This window comes from Gordionus sp. m RMFG-2023, chromosome 2 (genome assembly GCF_954871325.1).
Source record: "Gordionus sp. m RMFG-2023 chromosome 2, tfGorSpeb1-WG-v2, whole genome shotgun sequence".
In the NCBI taxonomy this organism is placed as follows: domain Eukaryota; kingdom Metazoa; phylum Nematomorpha; class Gordioida; order Chordodea; family Parachordodidae; genus Gordionus; species Gordionus sp. m RMFG-2023.
In genome coordinates, this window is record NC_088776.1 from 29,268,353 (window position 1) to 29,291,111 (window position 22,759).

A 22,759-nucleotide genomic window follows, 5' to 3' on the forward strand; every position below is an offset into this window, starting at 1 on the left:
AATTAATTAATAAACGAATGCTAATGTACCTATTGAAAAACAAAATATTTATTTTGTGTTAAATTTTAGATTTGTTAAGGAATACCATGTCGGTAAATAGTCACATACTAAAGTGATATTTGAAATTGGTTAAAATAGGAATCACATATGCGAGTTGGTATAACGCAATTTTTTTAAACCAATTTTAACAATATTATTTGCATCTATCCAACGCAAGTAAAAAAAATAACAATATTATATTTATAAGCACTCATTGGGTCAATTTTTAGTCATAATAGTAAGTTTGTAATAAAATACAGATAAGACGATTCTCTATAAAATATGGCAATTATTTTTATACAATGAACTCTGACATATTTTATCTATAACTTCCATTTCCATGTAGTGCCATCTTATAAGGTTGGTTTCTACCGGAGGCTTATAAGAGATATAGGTAGACCTGTGTGCCGCCGGTGATTTTTGGCCACGCCGATGCCGCCGCCAAAAAGTGTCAGCTCTCAACACGCTGCCTCCGATGTAAAAATTCGGCGGGGTGGCGGCGTGATACATATTTTTTATTATTAAAAATAATATTTTATACATTATTTATGAATTTTAATTAGAAGAAAATTAATATTAAATATTTCAATTATTAAAAAATGCGATTTAATTTTTTAAAATTAATAAATATTATTTGCTATAAAAACATTAGATTTGTAACGATCCATATAATACAAGTTATCTCACTTTAAGCAGGTCTGTGACCAACGTGCTAGATAAGATAAGATTAGGATAGTAATTTATAGAAAATATATTGAAATATTATTATATATTTTATTCTTTTAATTTTTGATGTTTCAAATATTTTGTGTAAGATGATCAATAATCATATAAGAGTAATATAATATTTTCTTAATGCAATCTACTACTCATCATATAAAATTAATTTTTTATCATAAAAGGAATTTTAATTATTGATTTTTATTTTATTGCTATTATAACATATATAAACATAGCAGGACTAATAATGGATTCAGCATTGCAATGCCCTGTAACAAAATACAGTATATCCTTGCAAACAAAACCTTCTTTTGCATGGAAACATTTTGGATCCTTAATATTAAAAACTGACACAAATAATAAGAGCAGTTTTGCTGCAGGTAATCTTTTATAATATATGCTTGCAAATAGCACTTGATAAAGATGGTGAGGATGATAATAATTATTAATTTTCAGAGTAAATTTTGATTATTTTTAAAATATTTGTATATTTTTTAATTAGTTATCCAATCAAATCTTTTTCAAAAAATATCAGCACATCAAACATAAAACGTTTACTTGACAAACATGACTTATCATGTAAAGAAGAAATATCTAAACAAAATTTAAAATTATTTTTCAAACCCATCGTAAAAGATAAAACTGACCCTATAAAAGATAAAAAATGGATTTTGGTAAGAAATTATGTTCTCATGTGTTGCAAGGAGTTAATGCCATTCTCTTCTATAAACAATTCTGGAATGCAAGATTTTCTATAGGTTATTTGTAAAATCATTCTAATATTTTATAGAACAATTTTAATTTTTATTATAACTGTTAAAATATCTAATTATTTTATAATGGATTATTTAAATAAAACTGATCTCATCCCACATTAAAAAATTTTTAAGGCATAATGTTTTTATTATTGTAGAAATATTTCAGATACAAAAAATTCATCAAATAGAACACTTAGCAGGAGTGAATTAGATGATGTGTATTAATCAATGAAAGCATACATATGTCAACAAATTAATATAGGTCCAAAATTTTGTGCCATAACTTTTGATATGTGAACCGACGAATATAGACGGCGAAATTATATTACCTTTACATTTCACGAAATAGATAATAATTTTTATATTGTATTTTATACATTGGCGACAAATCACGTCACTCAAACCGCTGAAACTATTCTTTCCGAGATGAAAAAGTTAAAAATGAATTTGATAGGGTCCAGGAAAATTCAAATGGTTACGGATGCAGGACCTAATGTAAAGAAAAGTGTTCGTCTAGATATGACCATCATTTATGTTTGGGGCATGGATTACATAATCTAGTGATATTCGATGGAATAAAATAAGTTAATAAAATAGAAAATCTCATTAAAAAAGTGAGATAAATTATAGTTGTCTTAAGATTTAAAACAGCGGATTTTGAAAATAAAAACGATATCGAAAATAGGAAATGTTTTGTATCGATATCATCATCGGATATTGCCAATTAAAATCGGCTTAAACTTATCCTTAACCAAAATAAAGCGGCTAAGGCTTAGTCTGAGTCAAAAAAAATAGGCTCAGATTTAGCCTTAGTCAAAGTAAATCGGGTCAGGTTTAGCCTTAGCCAAAATAAATCGGCTAGGCTACGCCATTTCCCAATAAATATCACAGATATATTCTAGATAATATTTTCTTTTGACAAAACAGGAGAAAACATCAAAAATATTTTAAATTTTTAAGCCCAAGTCAAGCTTTGGGTCGACTTACAGGGCTCTTTATTCACTGATGTATGACTCTGTTTTTAGGGGAAAGGGGGAGGGGAGGGGAGGGGAGGGGAGGGGAGGGGGGGGGGGGTAACAAAATAAAAATAAATGTTGAAAACGTATTTAATTAATTTTTGACACCTCCCCCTTTCTCATAATTTTTGTTTGGTATATACAATTGAAATTAAATTCCTTTTAAATTTAAGTTTTCCTTTTTACTATTTTAATTATTTTCATGCTTCCAATCTTAATTAAACATAATCTAACGTTTCCCAGATTTTAATAAAATTTTTCTCGGATTCAAATTAGTATAATCATAGGCAAGTTATAAATTGCGTCCCTTAAGATAAATGGAATGAAAAACAAATTAGCGGTTCTCTTAAGGATGTATGAAGCGGATAAAGTTGATAGGTATTCAAGAAACCCACTGTCCAGGAAATAACGCTGCAACCTTCAATGATTATAAAATATTTTGCTCGGGCACCACTTTCAACAGCTGGTCTGAGATAGCATTCCTAATAAATAAACGAATACTAAATTTCATCATTAAATTTGTATCCATCTCTGAAAAATGTGGTCTTCTCTATTTGAATACAAAATTTAAGCCCACAATAATAGCAAATTTCTATTCCCCACCTAATAGGAATGAAAGATTAATAATAAATATGATTCACTCCCTACCGTGTAGATAAAATATAATAATTTTAGGTAATCTAAACATGAAAATTGGTAAAGGAGCTGAATGTTAGTAGTAATGTCACTGGATATGCTACCATACAACAACCAAATAGAGAAGACAGTAAGAAATTTCTTGATTTCTGCAGAAATAAGAACTTTAAAATAGAAAATACCTATTTTTGCCACAGAGAAATAAATACATACATAGGCCTAAACCGAATTATTTGTTATTCGAAATTCGATTCGTATTTTACGAATATGAATAGCAAAATTATTCGATTCAAAATTTCAAATCGAATATGAATAATGAGGAAAAATATTAATGGAATAGTAAACTTTTTATTATTCGATTGAAATTATTTGTATTATCGAATATTTATTTTAAATTTGTAATTTTTCGTTAATATTTGTAAATCGTAAGTAAATAATAAAATAGAAGAAATTAAACTTTCTAGTGGATATCATTTCGTTTTACTTTATTTTATTTCCTATTTTTTATATATTCATAAATCAAATCATAAGTTATATTTTCTGATAAGAAGTTATAATGCTTTGAATTCTGTTACATCAACTTCTTTAGTAGAACTTTCATATAGATCAGTATAGTTTTTACTTGTAATTTTAATTTTTTCATTGAACTAGTTTATACTAGTTATTATGTCTTTGTTCTAGTGATATGTTTTTATATTACCATTTATATTTTTGTTTTCTTTGTTCAATTAGAAGTGATGTGTTTTTCTCATTATCATGTACATCTTTTTTTCTTTGTTCACGTATACCAAGCTTGTTTTGATTTCATCCTCAAAACTGGTTCTAGCCAGTTTTCGAGATGGGCCTGGATTATTAACATTCTTTTTTTTTATTATATAATTTATCTATATAAAGACCACGAAAAATGATATTCGGGATTGTGTTTTTTATGAATGATTTTATTCCTTTTTTGTAACTATTGAAATAAATTTGTTTTACCATAATTACACTACGTTGTCCGCGTGATTCCATGACAAAATCGATACCCAAACCCGGCCCCCTGGATCCCATTATCGACCATCCCGGACCCTCGATCACGGACTGTGTTTTCCCCACTTTCTGTCGAAATTCAACAGGTATGATAAATAATCTCTTCAAACATTTTTGGTGTTATGAACAAGTCAAAACATTTTTTGGAGTGTCTGCTTCTTTCCTATATTCTTTTACTCCTGACAGATGAATAACCAAATTTTGTTGACGAGTTCTTATTAAAATTCTTTTCCATTCAGTAACCTTATTTTTAGTTAATTTTAAAGAGAAATATACTATGATATATTTACCGAAATAATATTTAAGACTCTTCTTTTTTCAGCTAACATATCTTCTTCATCTTATTCAGACTGTGTATCATGATTCCTATCATATATAAAATCTTCATCCTCACTATTAATTACATTATCATATCATATAAAATAATTTTATATTCAATTTTAAATCAAATGGTCTATAATTTATATACTACAAAATGAATATAAAATTGTCAAAATAAGAAAGGATTGATTTAAAAGAATTACTAATGTTCTAAGGTTTAATTAATATTCTGTTTCTTAAGTTGTTTTAAATTTTAAATATTTTTTCTTTCAGGTGCTAATGTACATTGATCTGGAATTTCAGAAACTTAGATTTTATATAATTTTAAATATATTCAAAGATCAATTTGAAAATTTTGATGGAGAAAGAGAGGGTGATGAACAAAGCCAATCCTCAACTAGTACTAGAGCTACATCTATCCAATCAATATCTGATTAAGCTGAGCCTGTTAATACAAGGCGAAAAATTGTTTAATATGAAATCATTATCTCCATGATTCTAAAATAGAAACTGCCAAATGTAAAATATGTAAGGAGGAAATAATGTGTAAAAAAACACCTCTGCACTAATTAATCACAATAAAAGATTTCTTCAAAGATTCAAAATCATAATACAATAAAAAACTATTTAAATGATTTAACCAAAACAAATATTGATGATATTAAAATTTTTGCTCAAGTCAAATATTTAAATCATTTGTTAAAACTTTAAATCATAATGTAAAAAATTTGTTCAATACCCTCAATTAAACTATATATGAATTAAATTTATAATAAAGAATTCAATAAAGTATAATTATAAAATGATTTAAAGTGCCAAATCAACTTTACCACCGACATATGGTCAAGCCCTACTAATGTACCATTTTTCGGGTTGACCCCACTTTATAGATGAAAAATGGGTTATGAAGTTATTGTTATTAAATATAGTACCATTTACTGATTCACATTCTAATGAAAATATATATATGGAGAGTTTTCTCACATTATAAAAAATTATAATATCGATATAAGTAACAGCAAATACTTGTGATAATGCAAGCTCGAATTCAACTTTTATAAAAATTCTTAGTATAAAACACCCAACTTGCAAAATTTTACATGTACGATGTTTTGCAGGTGTATTCAATTTAGTAGTATAAGAAATACATAAGAAAGTAGACAATCAATTATCAAAATTAAGAACAATCATTAAGGCTATTCGTAATTCTTTTATAAAGACAAATATTATAAAAATGTAAGCTCTTCCTTACTTCCCCCGATGAAATATCTAAAATTTAAATTAGACACATACATAAGATGGAATAGTTCTTATACAATGGTCGAAAGAGCAATTAAAATGAGAAGGGCCATTGACGAAGTTGTGACTCAAATATATGATTGAATATTAGATTTAAGAAATAATTTAGATATTTTTATAAGCAATTCTCATTCTAAAAATGGGGTGTTTTTGGCCTATTTGTTTGGATAAAGTTATATGAAATCATTGGGTTTTATTTCGTTTATTTTCTGTAGATTTTGATATGGTAATGAAAATTAGTTTAGAGAATCCTTATGAAAGTGTCATTTTTAAAACATCCACATCTTTGTATGATTTTCTTTGCAAAAAATAATTAATTATTTATAAGCTTTGGTTAATTCCATGAAAATCGCTCAGTGATTAAGCCAACCATCTCAAAAATGAATGAAACTTGGCATGATAGTTATTTATGTTGTAAATGTTAATAAAACAAAATTTTAGAGTGCTAGCACAACCAGATATATACCTTGAAAGTCGCAAATCGCGAAGTGCGTGATTTCATTTAATCTTGTTTTTTTAAACTTTTTTTTCCCGCTCTTTTATATTAAGCCTATAGAAGTTTAGCAACATTTTTCGAAATGTTGCGCGTTGCAGGTATGCGCGACGCCCACAAACGTGTAGAAGGCTCCACTTATTTTTACTTTTTAGCTCAAATTAAATTAGTTCCAAATATATGGAAATGAGGAATACCTAGCGTAGCTCTGTTGAACTTTTCAATGCCAGGGAGCAAAAGTGCTATATATCATGCATCATTTATTAGCTACAACAATTTTTTATAAAAAAAAACAATTAAAAAAAATTTTGACCCAAAATATATCAAAAATAAAAAATTATTTATATGGATCTTATAATAATTATTTTTAAACGTGGCAATAATTATTTTATTTTTAAAAATGAAATGTTTCATATATCAGAGATCTGCAACCGATCCTTTATTGATTTTTTGCACAAGTTGCCCGGCACGTTATTTAAATGCTTGTTGGACTTGTCTCTGCCCATTTTTATTAATTTTCCGGACCGACCTATTAAAATTTTACGAAAAGTCTGACCCAGCCTGTTTAATTTATTTTTAGACGAATTTTCCCGTCAACACATTTTTAATGTCTTTATCTTATTTTTATCAATGTTAGTTAAGGCTAGTCATTTCTACTCTATGGCTATATCTATTTCTATAAGAACCAATTTGATAATAACTTGTTTAATTTTTGAATTAATTTTTAGTCAGAGCTCTTAAAATATATAGAAATAAGCATATTGTAATTTATTTTCAAATAGTATTAATCAAAGTCTAAATATTAGCTTTAACTTCAAAAAAACATATCAAAACATTAAAATTAAAAATCAGAGATTTACGATGGCTTACACAATTTTTATGTATGAATTATCCTGCAAGGACCTGTTCGTTAATTTTTTATGTACGAATGGCCAATTTAATTTTTTGCCATACGGCCCATGAGATTTGCAGATCTCTAACGTATATTCTTTTTAATTTATTAATCATTTTACCTAATGCAGTGAGATCAAAAAGATTTAGGCATCTTGACAACTTTGTATCGCACAAATTTCCGAAATCAATCCTCTTCTTACGAAACAATTTATCAACAAAGCGGCCAGCACAATTATTCATCATCTTTCCGGATGAATTCGTATTTTTCTCAGGCCCAAAATCACTGTTACAAATATCCATATCTTTTCGAGCCATTTGATAAATTTGGTACAAAATTCCCAATATTATTAAAAAATATATATTGATCGTATGGCTATCTCAAAACCAAGAATACTCAAATATTATGCTGGTTCTATGGCAAAGCGTCTAGTAAATTTGAATAATAAAATTTAACATTAGAAATATGAAAAATTTAACACGATGAATCATAAGAATGTTTAAACGGTCAATTTTTTCTATAAAATGTCTACTTGAAAAAATAATGATAAAATTTAGCCAATTTCTTATATAAAAAAGTTAAAAATTCATTAAAAACTTAAATACTAAATTAATGTTTTATTCACTTATATTATATGATCAATTGGGAATGTTTGAATGTTCTTATGTACAAAATGGTATATTTATTGTAATTTCAAAAATAAATTTTGGATCTGTTTCAAATATGCAAATATGAAAATCAATTTACAACCCCTTTAAGGAATAAACTAAAAAAATAGGTGTATTGAAAATCAAATATTTATAAAATTTAATTTAATAGTTTATAATAAGATAAAATTAAAGAAACATCTTAAAATTAAACTTTTAAAAAATAGTTAAAGCAAAAAAGTCATAGGAATGTAACCAATGGGAGGGACATGGAGATATATACCTTAGCTTGCAAGTTTTCAAAAATATTATTATCAATACAAATTCTCCCTATTAAAAAATTTATAAGTTAATTTTTTTAACGAATAAATGTATATAATTGAAATTTCTAGAAAAAAATAAGTATTCAGGATTTTTGTAAAAGGGGGAGGGGGGTATTTTTTCACCATAAACTTTATTGGGTATTTATCGATCATCTCTTTAAAAGTTTTAAGTCAAATTACATATTTTTTTAAAATAATTTTGGTTTTCTACTCTTTTTAAGATGTCCAAAAGTATGATTTTTTAAGAAATTTTCAAATTTCAACAAAATTGTATGTTAAATTTTTATACAGTTCTTATTATCCAATTAAAATGAAAAGTTTTATTTTCATTAAAGTTTTAAAAATTTTACTCACTGATGGGAGGGGGGGGGGGATTAAATAATATGAAAATCGACTTTTAGTTATAATTATTGATGCGTTTTATTTTTAATAATTATTGTTTATGAAAAAAAACTTATTTGTAAAAAAGATAAATTTACAAAGACTCTAAGTAAAGCTATAATATATTTGGAAATTTTTGAAATAATGGGGCCACTGTCATTATATTTTCAAACTAAAAATTTAGATATTTTGTCAGCAAAGAAAATATCATCGATAACTATTATATCGATTCAAAATAAAGCAATAAAAATGGCTTCTAATTTAAATGAAACACTTTCATATATAAAGCGTCCAGAGTATCTGGGTATAGAATACTCTGCGAAAAAATCGAATAGAACGAGCGAAGAGAATGTATAGTGACGATGGCCAAGATCAACGTCCTCAAGAATCGATAGGCCGGTAGAAGTATTTCATCCTATAATTGATCAAATTATAAACAGCTTGTTAGAACGGTTTGCTGTGAATAGAGAGCTTATTTTGAATGTGCAATATTTGCATCCAAGGCATTTTGTTGAAATTAATAGTAAAGGTTAGGGATGTACCGATATTTTTTATAGGATCGGATCAGGCCGATATTTTACCCATTTTAAAATATGTTATCGGCCAATATTATAAAATTTTCAGATCCGATCCAATAAAAAATGGCGTTTTTAACAAAAATAAACTGTTATTAAATTTTTTTTTAAAGTTATATCTAAAATCATTTATTTTTATAAATAAAATCTATATCCATTTTTATGTTAATTTTTTAATAATAATAATTAATTAATAAACATTCTGCCATATTGTTATTTTTTTGCGCATTCTGTTTATAAAAGTGTGCGATAATCTCTTCCGAATCTTTTTAGTGAAGCTGGTGATATTGACAGTTGCCATCGCCACAGGCTGACCTCTGATAAATTGGAAATTTTGGTATTTCTAAAAGGAAATCTTCGATATATTAATGTTAAATATTATTTTAAATATTTATTTCATCATAATATATTTGTTTATTACTTATTATGTATATAGATTAATATTATTACTTATTATATAAAAATGATTTAACAATAAAAATATTTTATATACTTTTAGAATTGCAATTGAATTGAATATAAAGTATAAATAATCATTATAATATATTTAAATGACATAAGTTATTAGATTATAGGTTTTACTAATAAAAAGTATATTAAAAATTAAAAACATTGGTATCTTTACAGAATACAAAATTAGATATTCGGATCGGATCGGCCTCCAAAAAGTGGTATCAGTACACCCCTAATAAAGGTATTTCTGAAAAGGCCTTGGAAAAACTGGCACATTTGGTAAATATATTGAGTGTTAAATTACGTAACAAATTGTGTTCATTTGCCAGTGTATTCAAAGATTTAGTAGCAGCATTATATGAAACGGACGATGATAACGTATGTATATTGCCATTTTACATTTTTTAAATTTTTAAGCTAATAAATTATAATGCCTTGAGAAAAATTAAATCCAATATATAAATTATAGTATTATAAATGACACATCAAAATGTAATATTACTGATTGTCAAATAAACATGAAAGGACATCATGGAGCAAATCTTGAGCGTCACATAAAAAGAGACCACCCTCAATTAACAAAATATCACAACAAAAGCCTAATAAAATAAAAATGTTTAAGATGTTATCAAGCCAACAAACGATGGAAGAAACATTAAAAGAACATACAATATCAGTAAAACCAAATAAAATAATAATAATCGATGCTTATACATAGTTGTTCACTTTTAATGGCAGACCATTAAAATTAATCGATGATAGCGTTTTAAAAAAAAATTCTTGATCTAGAAGGCATGGGTATTATTAAAATTAATTCTCAAAATATTCAATCTAGTGTTGCAGAATTAGCCTTAAGTATTCGGCAAAATATAATCAAAGATATAAATGATAAGTTATTATCTGTAAAAATGACTGTACTCATCTAGACAGGTCCATTTTTGGTTCAGTATATTCAAAAAGCAAAAATAACAATGAAAGGAATTTTTGAACAATCTACTAATTTCGGCCTCAATATTTTTGGAGCATAGATTAGATCTATCATTTTTATTTATTGGGATCAGTACGTGATCCCCAATGCAAAATTTTATCTTTTTAATTTTATTCTTATAAGCATTCTCTTGCTTCTTCCTATCTATTAAATATAAAATGAACGAAGGTAGTCTGGTTAAAATATTTTCGATGCTGTTGACAATCGAGTTTGTAGTATAATTATCTTTCCATAATATTATATTTCCAATTTTATATTTTGTGCTCTCCGAAAGAATATATTCAATATTGTAAAAGGATTCAAAGAATTTTCCTTATTTTGTAAGCAATCAGAACACCCTCAGGTTTATCAGTAATATTATTGTTTTAAAGTAGGTATAACGTATTGCAAGTCTCATTAGAAACTATGATGAAATCTTGTTTAAAATAAAAAATATATAAAAATGAAGAGTTAAATTTGTAGAGTTAGTAAAATATTTATTGATTTTATTACTTTCATCAGAAAAGGAATGATTTCTCAATCCATTGCCATTATATGATGAGCTTGGTATAGAATTTTAAATTAAACCTTTTAATTTTAAGTTTAAAATATTTATTATCATTCAATTTTTACGCATTTCATCAGGATTAGACTCGATCAATAAGTTATCATTGAACGTTGAACTAGGTGTAACATTATGAATTAAACCTTTAAAAAATTTAGGAGTTACAATTATATTTTTATTCTAGCATATTTTATTATTACTGATTTCATCAGGATCACATTCTATCAATGAATTTTCGTTTGATGTTAGTCTTGGAAGAGTATGAACCAAACCTTTATAGAATTAGGGGGTAAATATATTTAAAAATAAAATAATCATTTCTTATTTAAAGACTGGTGGTGATGCGGAGGTTTAAATTTTCCGAAAATTATTAGTTATTTTATAAATTTAGATAATTTTGAATTAAACCTTTAAAAAATTTAGGAGTTACAATGAAAAATTTAGTTCTATTATTACCGATTTCATCAGGCCGATTATTTTTAAGAAAAACTAGTAATCTTTTTTCTTAAATATTTAGAAGTGAACACAACTATCAAATCGATTGAAACAATATATGCAACTGTTCCAGTGAATAAGCTCAAAGATTATATAAAAAATTGCGAGGTATGCTCATTGAAGACGACGTTGCCGAAGACTCCAACTGGTAAAGCTTTAAAGTCCACGGCAGTATGGGGTCGAGTTGTAATGGATCTTATTGATTTTAGTAGCACTCCTGATGGAGAATTTAAATACATAATTCACTTTAAAGACCATTTTTCTAATACATACGCAAAGCCTCTTATATCAAAACAAGGGGAACAAACAGTAAAAGTTATACGGAAATTGTTTTTTACTTTGGTCCTCCAAAAATTTTACAAAATGATAATGGACGAAAATTTAAAAGTAAATAAAATTATGGATTTGTCTAAAAAAACTTGTAGATAAAATAGTTGAATCTATGTTAAAGGATGAATTTCCAAAGGTAATATTTGCACATTCGCGACCATGCCACCCAGAAACCAGTGGTTTAATTGAGCGAGCAAATGGAACTTTAGAGTCAAGAATAAGCGGATACATGCTGGAGACGAAAGAACATGATTGGGCGACTGCGCTCCCTAAAATTGTATTTAATATCAATCTATGATATTCTAGAACAATTAAAACCCCATTTAATGTTTTTTTCGCTAGAACACCGGAACTGACACAAGAAATAGTTAATGTGGATTCTGATCATGAAGAAATGAGTAAAAATTCATATTATTTAAGAGGGCTCAGTTTAAAAAATAATCTATCGAAATTTTTTTAAAAAAATTAAAATTCTTAAGGGACCCCATAATTTTCAGAAAATTTGAACCTCCGCATCGCCACTACTCCAAATAAAAAAAATGATTATTTTATATTTATAAAGGTTTGGTTTATACTCTTCCGAGGTTAACATCAAGGGAATACTCATTGATAGAATATGATCCTAATGAAATCGGTAATAATAGAACTAAATATTTAATTGTAACTCCTAAATTTTTAAAGGTTTAATTTTTATAAAATAATTAATAATTTTCGGAAAATTTAAACCTCCGCATCGCCACCAGTCTTTAAATAAAAAATGATTATTTTATTTTTAAATATATTTACCCCCTTCTATAAAGGTTTGGTTCATACTCTTCCAAGACTAACATCAAACGAAAATTCATTGATAAAATGTGATCCTGATGAAATCAGTAATAATAAAATATGCTAGAATAAAAATATAATTCCTAAATTTTTTAATGGTTTAATTCAAAATTATCGAAATTTATAAAAAATAATATTAATATTTTCACAAAATTTAAACCTCCGCATCACCACCAGTCTTTAAATAAAAAATGATTCTTTTATTTTTAAATATATTTACCCCCTAATTCTATAAAGGTTTGGTTCATACTCTTCCAAGACTAACATCAAACGAAAATTCATTGATAGAATGTGATCCTGATGAAATCAGTAATAATAAAATATGCTAGAATAAAAATAAAATTGTAACTCCTAAATTTTTTAAAGGTTTAATACATAATGTTACACCTAGTTCAACGTTCACTGATAACTTATTGATCGAGTCTAATCCTGATGAAATGAGTAAAAATTGAATGATAATAAATATTTTAAACTTAAAATTAAAAGGTTTAATTCAAAATTCTATACCAAGCTCATCATATAATGGCAATGGATTGAGAAATCATTCCTTTTCTGATGAAAGTAATATAATCAATAAATATTTTACTAACTCTACAAATTTAACTCTTCATTTTTATATATTTTTTATTTTAAACAAGATTTCACCATAGTTTCTAATGAGACTTGCAATACGTTATACCTACTTTATAACAATAATAGTACTGATAAACCTGAGGGTGTTCTGATTGCTTACAAAATAAGGAGGGCAAATTGTTAAGAATCTTTTACAATATTGAATATATTCTTTCGGAGGGAACAAAATATAAAATTGGAAATATAATATTATGGAAAGATAAATATACTACAAACTCGATTGGCAACAGCATCGAAAATATTTTAACCAGACTACCTTCGTTTATTTCATATTTAATAGATAGGAAGAAGCAGGAGAATGCTTATAAGAATAAAATTAAAGATAAAATTTTGCATTGGGAATCACATACTGATCCCAATAAATAAAAATGATATATCTAATCTATGCCCCAAAAAATATTGAGGCCGAAATTATACAAATGGAGGGCGAGAAATTATGGGTTGGAACTAATTTGGGAAAAATTGATTCCCCATTTTTAAAAACGAACATTCATAAATCAATAAAATTTACCAATTTTATCATTCCTAATAAAACGATCTTCATAATAACAGCATCAAGAAGTACATCTTCTTATGGTAGTTTTAAATCAATTTGCAATTGCCAAAAAAGTTGCAACAATAAGAGGTGTCAATGTTTTAAAAATGGCATTAAATGTTCCACAAAATATCACTTAAATATTATTTGTGTAAATAATAAATAATTGTTGATATATTTTAAATTAATTATCGAAATCAATAAAATATGTTGTTGATTATATGGCTTGAAAAAAAATATTATAATATTGATTTGCTTATAAAGAAGTGCAATAATTTATAACTGCAATAAGAAAAATTTATAATGTCATTTTAAAATTTATGAATCAATGGTTTCAAATATAGCCGAAATTTTGAGATTTAAAAATATTACAAATTAGATTAAGTTGCTAGCAAATAATTTTATCATTAGGCTACAATGAGTTTATAAATAGCAATGACTATATTTAACCCCTGCTTATAATTGTATTTAATAATGAAGTCTAAATGTATTTAACTTTTATTTAATACCCATGTTTATGTTCTGCGTGAATAATAATATTCATTATATCTTAGGATGCCCGCTTAGCCTGGCATTATTAATATAATCAAAAGATTTTTTAATTACTATTTATTAGATACCCATAAAAATTCACTATCTTATGGCCAGTTGAAATATAGTATGTTTAGGCTAGGCCAGAAAATCAACTTTCACCTAAACTCATCTAACTCAAAAACTATTATAGATGCTCTAATTTTTTTTAAAGATTAAGAATTGAGCTATACATTGATATTAATTTTTGGTGATATATTACCTTTAAATGTTTTCTCAAGTTGAAGCAACTAGTTTTGTTTGATGATAAAACCTCGGCCACATATTACAGCAAAATTTATATATTGTGTTAATTATTTTTATCGAGATTAAAATAATTTGTGATAAGGAAAAGGAAATTCCATATCATCATCATTTTCAAGGGATATTCCTTTGTCGATATAATCTGTACCAAAATTATTTTCATTATCATTCTATACTGTCGACATTTAAAAAAATTTATTTTTTTGAAAAATATATTTTGCCTATTTTTAAATGTAAATTTAAATTTTAAAATAAAATAAAATTAAAAGATTATGATTTTAGAATTAATTATAAAATTGTTATAATAATTTTTGCTATTTATTTAGTAACGAGCTACCGTTATCTCTCTTTTTTTAAAAATCACGCTAAAGATATCGATACTAAAAAAAATAGCTATGGAATATCGTGCTAATATACAACACTGCATATTATATATTTCAAGTTCAGGATTGGAACCGAAAAAAGATTTAAAAAATTGTTTTATCTTCATTCTCTTTTATTTCTGTAAATTCTATCCAACTAGACATTTTGTTAATATTGACCTCCTCCCAGACCAAGTCCTACCCATCAAGACCAAGAATGAAGACCTTCATTCAACCCATATTAAAATTAGCTTTTATTTGATACCCATATCAAAAAAAATTATTTTTTACACCCCCCTACCCCAACCCCTGAGACCAAGTCATACCCATCAAAACCAAGAATAAAGACTTTCAATCAAACCATATTAAAATTAGCTTTTATTTGATACCCATATCAAAAAAAATTATTTTATACACCGCCCCTCCCCACCCCCACCCCTGAGACCAAGTCATAACCATCAAGACCAAGAATAAAGACTTTCAATCAAACCATATTAAAATTAGCTTTTATTTGATACCTATATCAAAAAAATTATTTTTTACAACCCCCCACTCCCCCCCCAGACCAAGTCATACCCATCAAGACCAAGAATAAAGAATTTCAGTCAAACCATATTAAAATTAGCTTTTATTTGATACCCATACCAAAAAATATTTTTTTACACCCTACCCCTACCCGCACACCCCACCCTTACCCCCACACCCCACAACAAGTCATACCTATCAAGACCAATAATGAAGACTTTCAGTCAAACCATATTAAAATTAGCTTTTATTTGATACCCATATCAAAAAAATATTTTTTTTACACACCCCCCCCCACCCTTCAGACCAAGTCATACCCATCAAGACCAATAATAAAGACTTTCAGTCAAACCATATTAAAATTAGCTTTAATTTGATACTCATATCGATATTTTATGTTGATAAAAATATTTTCGATCCCCCAAAACCTAGACCCGCCCAGTATGGGGGAGAGATTGACCTCCAGTTGAATAGACCTTTTGATTAGCTACCGATTGATACCCTATATTACACATATCTTATATCATAAGGCCAAAAAAAAACAACATTGAAAATTAATGAATAACAATAAAATTAAAAAAACGCAACGAAACGCGTGGAAAACGCTTTTAAAATAAAATCCCTCTTTATCACAATTAAAACGTGATAATACCGTATTATCATTCCTTAACTTAAAATTCTAATTTTTTATTTATCCCTTTAAATCCCTTGAAGATCCCGGATAGTCATGATCCCTTTTTGTTAATATGTTGACCCCCCCCACCAAGTCATACCCATCAAGACCAAGAATGAAGACTTATAGTCAAACCATATTAAAATTAGCTTTTATTTGATACCCATATCAAAAAAAATTATTTTTTACACCTTTACCCACCTCCACCCCCTAGACCGCACTTGATTTTGAAAGGTCAAACATAATAAATATTATAATATATACTAAACAAAAATGAACTTATTTGTGAGTCTAAAGGAAAATTTAATATTATAAAGCTCTTCAAAGTACTTATATTAAAAAATATAGTTTATTTTCATTTGCAAGATATTTGTCTCATCACAAAAATTGCATCTGCTTTTTCCCTGATGTAGAACCCAACTGTGTTTTCTGAATTCATTTGTTCCCTTATATCTCTTTACTCTCAAATACCTTCATAGCATGTTCCAGGAGTTTAATGGCTCTATAAGACATGCAATTTAAAGGATATTCCTTGTATGACAATTAGATATAATAAATTCATTAGCCATTCAATGCCCAAATCTTCAGAACCTTTGAACATTTCTACTCTTATAAAACCTGCTGCTTTCCCTTTTCATCTTTATTCCATTCTAATATTTATATTCATCTGAATCATTATGATTGACAAAAATGTAACAAAATATAAATTAAAATCCAGTTTGCTATCTTATAAGACATCTTTATTTTAAATTAAATTATGTCAAACATTGGCATATTAAATAAATACAATAATATAACAACAAATCCTATACCACTGGCTACAGTCGAGTTAATAAATTTCAAATGTATAATAAAATTATCAAAACTATGAATTTAACTAAAAAAGAAAACAATCATGAAAATGAGCGACTATTTTAAAAACTGTGAAAATAATTATTAAACTGAGAATTAATTTAAAAATTTAAATAATTTAATAAAGCTGTGAAAATAATTTAAAAAAGGTTAAAATAATTTAAAAAAGGTTAAAATAATTTAAAAAAGGTTAAAATAATTTAAAAATTGTAATAATAAAAACTATGAATATAATTATAAAACTGAAAATAATCAACCACGATTCGGCCGACCCCCTTCGATTTTTTTAAAATTTGGTAAGCAAAGAAAGGTCAATGTAACTAAGAAATAGCCAAAATTTTAGCCTCCTGACATTTATATTTTTGAAGATATTAGGGTTCAAAGTGGCAAAAATGACGTATTTTTACCATTATCTGCCTTCATTCAATTAAGCATATCTTAAAAACTACATAATTGTAAATAACAAATTTAATATCAAAATTACGTACAAAGATTCTACTTTTAGATAAAAAAAAAATTTTATTTTTTTTTCCAATTTCCGGTCATTTTATTTAATATATAAGGACTAAAAACAATTTTTTGGAAATAATACGACCTTCAATTTTTTTAAAAAATTTAGTAGACATTATTAAACTCTTCCTTTATATTTATAAAAAAAAATTGGTCTGGGACGCGGCCATCTTCATTCTCAAAATCGATAAAAATGTTTAGAAAAGTGTATAAATATTTCCCCGAAAGGGGGCGTCTTTGTATAAAATTATTTATTAATCAGTTTTTAATGGTTTTTCTTGGACAATTATATATTAATCAGTTTTTAATGGTTTTTCTTGGACTATTTGATATAATCTAAAGGATTATTTATCTTGTAAGTGAAAATAACAATAAATGGGGCTTTCATTCAATTATAGAAATTGTCTATCGATAAAAGATAAAAGAAATTCAATTTATTACTTTATTATAAAATTTTTTGCCCATATAACATATATTTAATGAATATTAATAAAATATATTCAACTAAGTTTATAGTTCTTGAATATATGAATCAGAATCTTATCCATTTCATAGACGCCAAAAATAATATCAAAATTTTCTCTACTCAATTTTTTAAAATAATTTGATATTTTTAAAATATTACAATTATGAAATTATATACAAAATAAAAGTATTATCATAAAATTACCCAAAACAATATAAATATTGGATCAGATTTTCTAAAATCGGCATAGCCTTACTAAATTAGAATAACAATAAATAAGTGTTTCAATCAATAAAATAAATAAAAATTTTAAAATTGATTAACCCTTTCGCGCCCAGCGAGATCATTTGTCATTAAAATTTTTAATCAATTAATTTTTATATTTAAAGAAACTAATGGTTGGTACTTAGAGATATTAATTTATAAAACAATATTTATTAATTCATATTTTATCATTAACCTGTCAAAATCATTATTTTATTATATCAAAATGTCAAAATGATTATTTTATTATATCAAAGTACAAGTATTTTTTGTTCATGGGAAATATTTCGGGCGCGAAAGGGTTTTAATCATTCAATAACACATGCTCACTATATTAATTCATTTTTTAATAAATTTCTTGGTATTTTGATTTCTATCAACACCTAACCCCAAGCCTGGAAAAACTATAGACGAATATACAGTTAAAATTGTACAAGAATTTTATTGTATGGACGAAATAAGCAGAATCATGCCAGGCAAGAAAGATTGCGTTTCGATTTTGACCAAAGACGGAAAAAAGAATACCATACATAAGAGATTAATTTTAGATAATTTGAAAGAAATTCATATATTTTTTAAAGAAATGAGGCCTGATGTTAAAATTGGTTTTTCGAAATTTGCAAGCATTCGCTTAAAAATTGTATACTCGTTGGAGGTAGTGGTACACATGTATGTGATTAGCTACCACCAAAATTTTAAATTAATGATCATTGGATCAAATTCACCCAAATTAACCAATGATATGTTGCCCTTTAGGAACATACAAACATATTTTACACTTAATAATTTGTAATTCGCCTCAACCATCCAGTTTATATGGGAAAATGTGATAATTGTCCAGGGTCAACACATTTACGCGATCAAATAGAAATATTGTTTCGTTCTAAGGACATCGAATTTATAACATACAAACAATGGCTATCCGTAGATAGAACCATTCTTACCAGTAGGTGAATTTATCAATGCCTTTTTTGAAAAATGGAATCTTTATTACTCCATTTTTTTATTTCAACGCAACAATCGTTGTATCAAAACAATCTAAAATTGAACTTAGACTAAGACCAATATTTAATTTTATGTGATTTTTAAGAAAATTATAACTTTATACTTCAGGATGAAGTACAAAATTATCATTGGAATAGGGCTCAATCCACTGCTCACCCTTTTGTTATATATTATAAAGATAATTTCAATATTTGTTGCCTAAATTATGTAATGATATCCGAATCTTTGCAACACAATACAATAGCAGTACATAACTTTAAAAAAACATTGCTAAATTTTTTAATTAATAAAATTTTTTGTTTTCCGGTGGATCCGCTGCACAGTATAAAAATCGTAAAAATTTTATTAATATTTGCTATCATGAGATGGATTTCGGGGTACAGGCGAAATGGCATTTTTCTGCTACAGCACACGGGAAAAGTGTTTGTGAAGGGATTGGTGACACTGTTAAAAGATTAGCCTCTAGAGCTAGTTTACAAAGCCTTACTCAAAGTACACATCATATGAATTGTACGAGTTAGCTAAAGAAAATATTAATGTCATATATTTTGAATAGATGACCAAAATAAATAATGATTACGAAGATCTATTACTCAGGGAAAGATTTTCAAAAACTAGATCTATACCTGGAACACACAAAATACACACCTTGATTCCAACAGATCTACATAATTTAAAAGTAAAATGTATTCCAATTCAATAAAAAGTACTTTAGAATAGTTATCATATAATGATGAAAGTATAATTATTGAAGAAATATCAGGATACCTAACGTATCCTTATGATTCTAATTGGTGGTTAGCTTTGTTTTAGTGAAAAATCAAAAGCAGGAAGAAATATATATAAAGTTTCTACACCCATCCGGACCTTCTAATTCCTTTACATTTCCAAGTATAGACGACACTCTTTGCTTGCCCAAATGTCATATCTTAACATTAGTTTCACTGTTAAATGCTACTGGCCGTAGTTATACTATACATTGTCGTCACAAGAAAGTAAATGCACTACCAAAAAATTAGAATCTTTTAAAAGTGAGTTTAAATTTAAATTATATCAATTTTTTTAATATTTAGGGCGCCATATATGAAATGCACAAGATTCTGATTCATATATTCAAGAACTCGAAACTTAATTGAACATATTTTATTAATATTTATTAAATATATGTTATATGGGCAAAAATTTTTATAATAAATTATAAATAAAGTAATAAATTGAATTTCTTTTATCGATAGACAATTTCTATAATTGAATGAAAGCCCCATTTATTGTTATTTTCACTTACAAGATGAATAATCCTTTTAATTATATCAAATAGTTCAAGAAAAACCATTAAAAACTTATTAATATATAATTTTATACAAAGACGCCGATTTTCGTGAAAATACTTATACACTTTCCTAAACATTTTTATCCATTTTGAGAATGAAGATGGCCGCGTCCCAGACCAATTTTTTTTTATAAATATAAAGGAAGAGTTTAATAATGTCTACTAAATTTTTTAAAAAAATTGAAGGTCGTATTATTTCCAAAAAATCGTTTTTAGTCCTTATATATTAAATAAAATGACCGGAAATTGGAAAAAAAAATAAAAATTTTTATTTATCTAAAAGTAGAATCTTTGTACGTAATTTTGATATTAAATTTGTTATTTACAATTATGTAGTTTTTAAGATATGCTTAATTGAATGAAGGCAGATAATGGTAAAAATACGTCATTTTTGCCACTTTGAACCCTAATATCTTCAAAAATATAAATGTTAGGAGGCTAAAATTTTGGCTATTTCTTAGTAACATTGACCTTTCTTTGCTTACCAAATTTTAAAAAAATCGTAGGGGGTCGGCCGAAAATCTCATTTTTTTTGCTCATTTGACGTAGAATGACCCGTAAAAAGAATTAAAAATAATATAATTATTAAACTATGAAAATAATTATTAAGCTGTGAAGTGAATATAATTATTAAACTATGAATATAAATATAAAACTATAAAATAAAGATCATAGCCATAAAATTAGTTCCCTAACTTTTTTTTGTTCTAAAGTCATTCTATTGAGTAAAAAAGTATTCTATTTAAGATCAATATAAATTGTTAAAATTTTTTACAAATCCATTATTAAGTTTTTAAAATATAAACATTCTTATAAAAAATATATTATGTATTTTATTACTATTTTTTTATATTATCATTTTAATTATATAAAAATGTTCTTTACTTATATATTTTTTTAAATATTAATAAATTTAAATTAAGATGCCATTTTATTGAATTTGATAATAAAATTTAAAATCAGCCAATAATTAGTATTTTAAAAGATACAAAAAATTGATCTAATCTGATTCAGTTATAAATATTGGCACATCACTAAATAAAATAATATTTTAATAAAAGATAATGATAAGTTATATTGAATAAAACAAATATTAGAAAAACATGATTTAGGTATAATTATAGAATTAGAAATCCAAGTCTATCATTAAAAATAAAATATATAAAAGTTGGGAAATTTGTCAGCTAACATTGATTAACCAATGTTTTAAACTAATATTTTATAAAAAAAAATAACCCAGCCAAAGGTTTTCAAATGGCAGACACTTTCAACAAAATTTATGGATGGAAAAACTAAATAAATATTCAAAATAAAGATAAGATTTACAAATGGTGCTAGACCAACTTTGATTAAAACCATAAATACTCTATTATCATATTTAAAAGATATAGGGCCTTTTAACATTTTGGATAAAAAACTATTCCTCCATCCAGAAAAATATTGCCTACCCCTATGGAAAAAGTCAACAAGAGTCAATGAATGATTTTGGAACTTTCATTAATTAATATTAAAATTTTTGCAATTATTAAAATATACATACAGATTCCAATTTTTTAAATATACTATAATATATTGTAGCAAATCTTAAGAAAATAACAGAATACTTAGTAAACTTGAGAAAATATATAAATTAAATTAAAAGTAAATTTATTACCATAAATCTATTAATTTTATAATATAAATGTATATACTTAATTATTGTAGAATAAAAGCATTTTCTAATTTGGTGTTGTGCCAAATTTTATTACGTTAATAAAATGATTTGGGAAACATACTGTTGTGCTAAAATCAAAAGATTGACAACCAATTTCATATAATTTATCTCGTCATTTATGCCTATTAACAATCCCTTTTTTTCAAAATTATATAATAAACACACATTAGTTCGCCTCAGAGCTGATGCTGCAGAATATCTCTAACAAAAATTTAGATTTTTTTCCATGTTCATAGCCAGATACTTTACCTCCTTAAAGGGTAATATAAGACGACATTCAAAAAAAGAGATA

The 22,759-nt window shown here is 26.2% G+C and overlaps 1 protein-coding gene across 1 annotated transcript in view; it reads right to left on the reverse strand.

Annotated features, from left to right (window-relative positions):
* Nucleotides 1-22,547, reverse strand: part of LOC135925265 (high affinity cationic amino acid transporter 1-like) — a 65,772-nt gene extending 43,225 nt beyond the window's left edge. The window contains exons 1-2 of the mRNA XM_065460501.1: nucleotides 22,445-22,547; nucleotides 7,325-7,631 (exon numbers count right to left, since the gene is read on the reverse strand). Of these exons, the coding sequence (XP_065316573.1) occupies nucleotides 7,325-7,520 (196 nt within the window). The 5' untranslated portion in view covers nucleotides 7,521-7,631; nucleotides 22,445-22,547. The remainder of the gene's footprint in view (nucleotides 1-7,324; nucleotides 7,632-22,444) is intronic.
* Nucleotides 22,548-22,759: the final 212 nt, after the last annotated feature.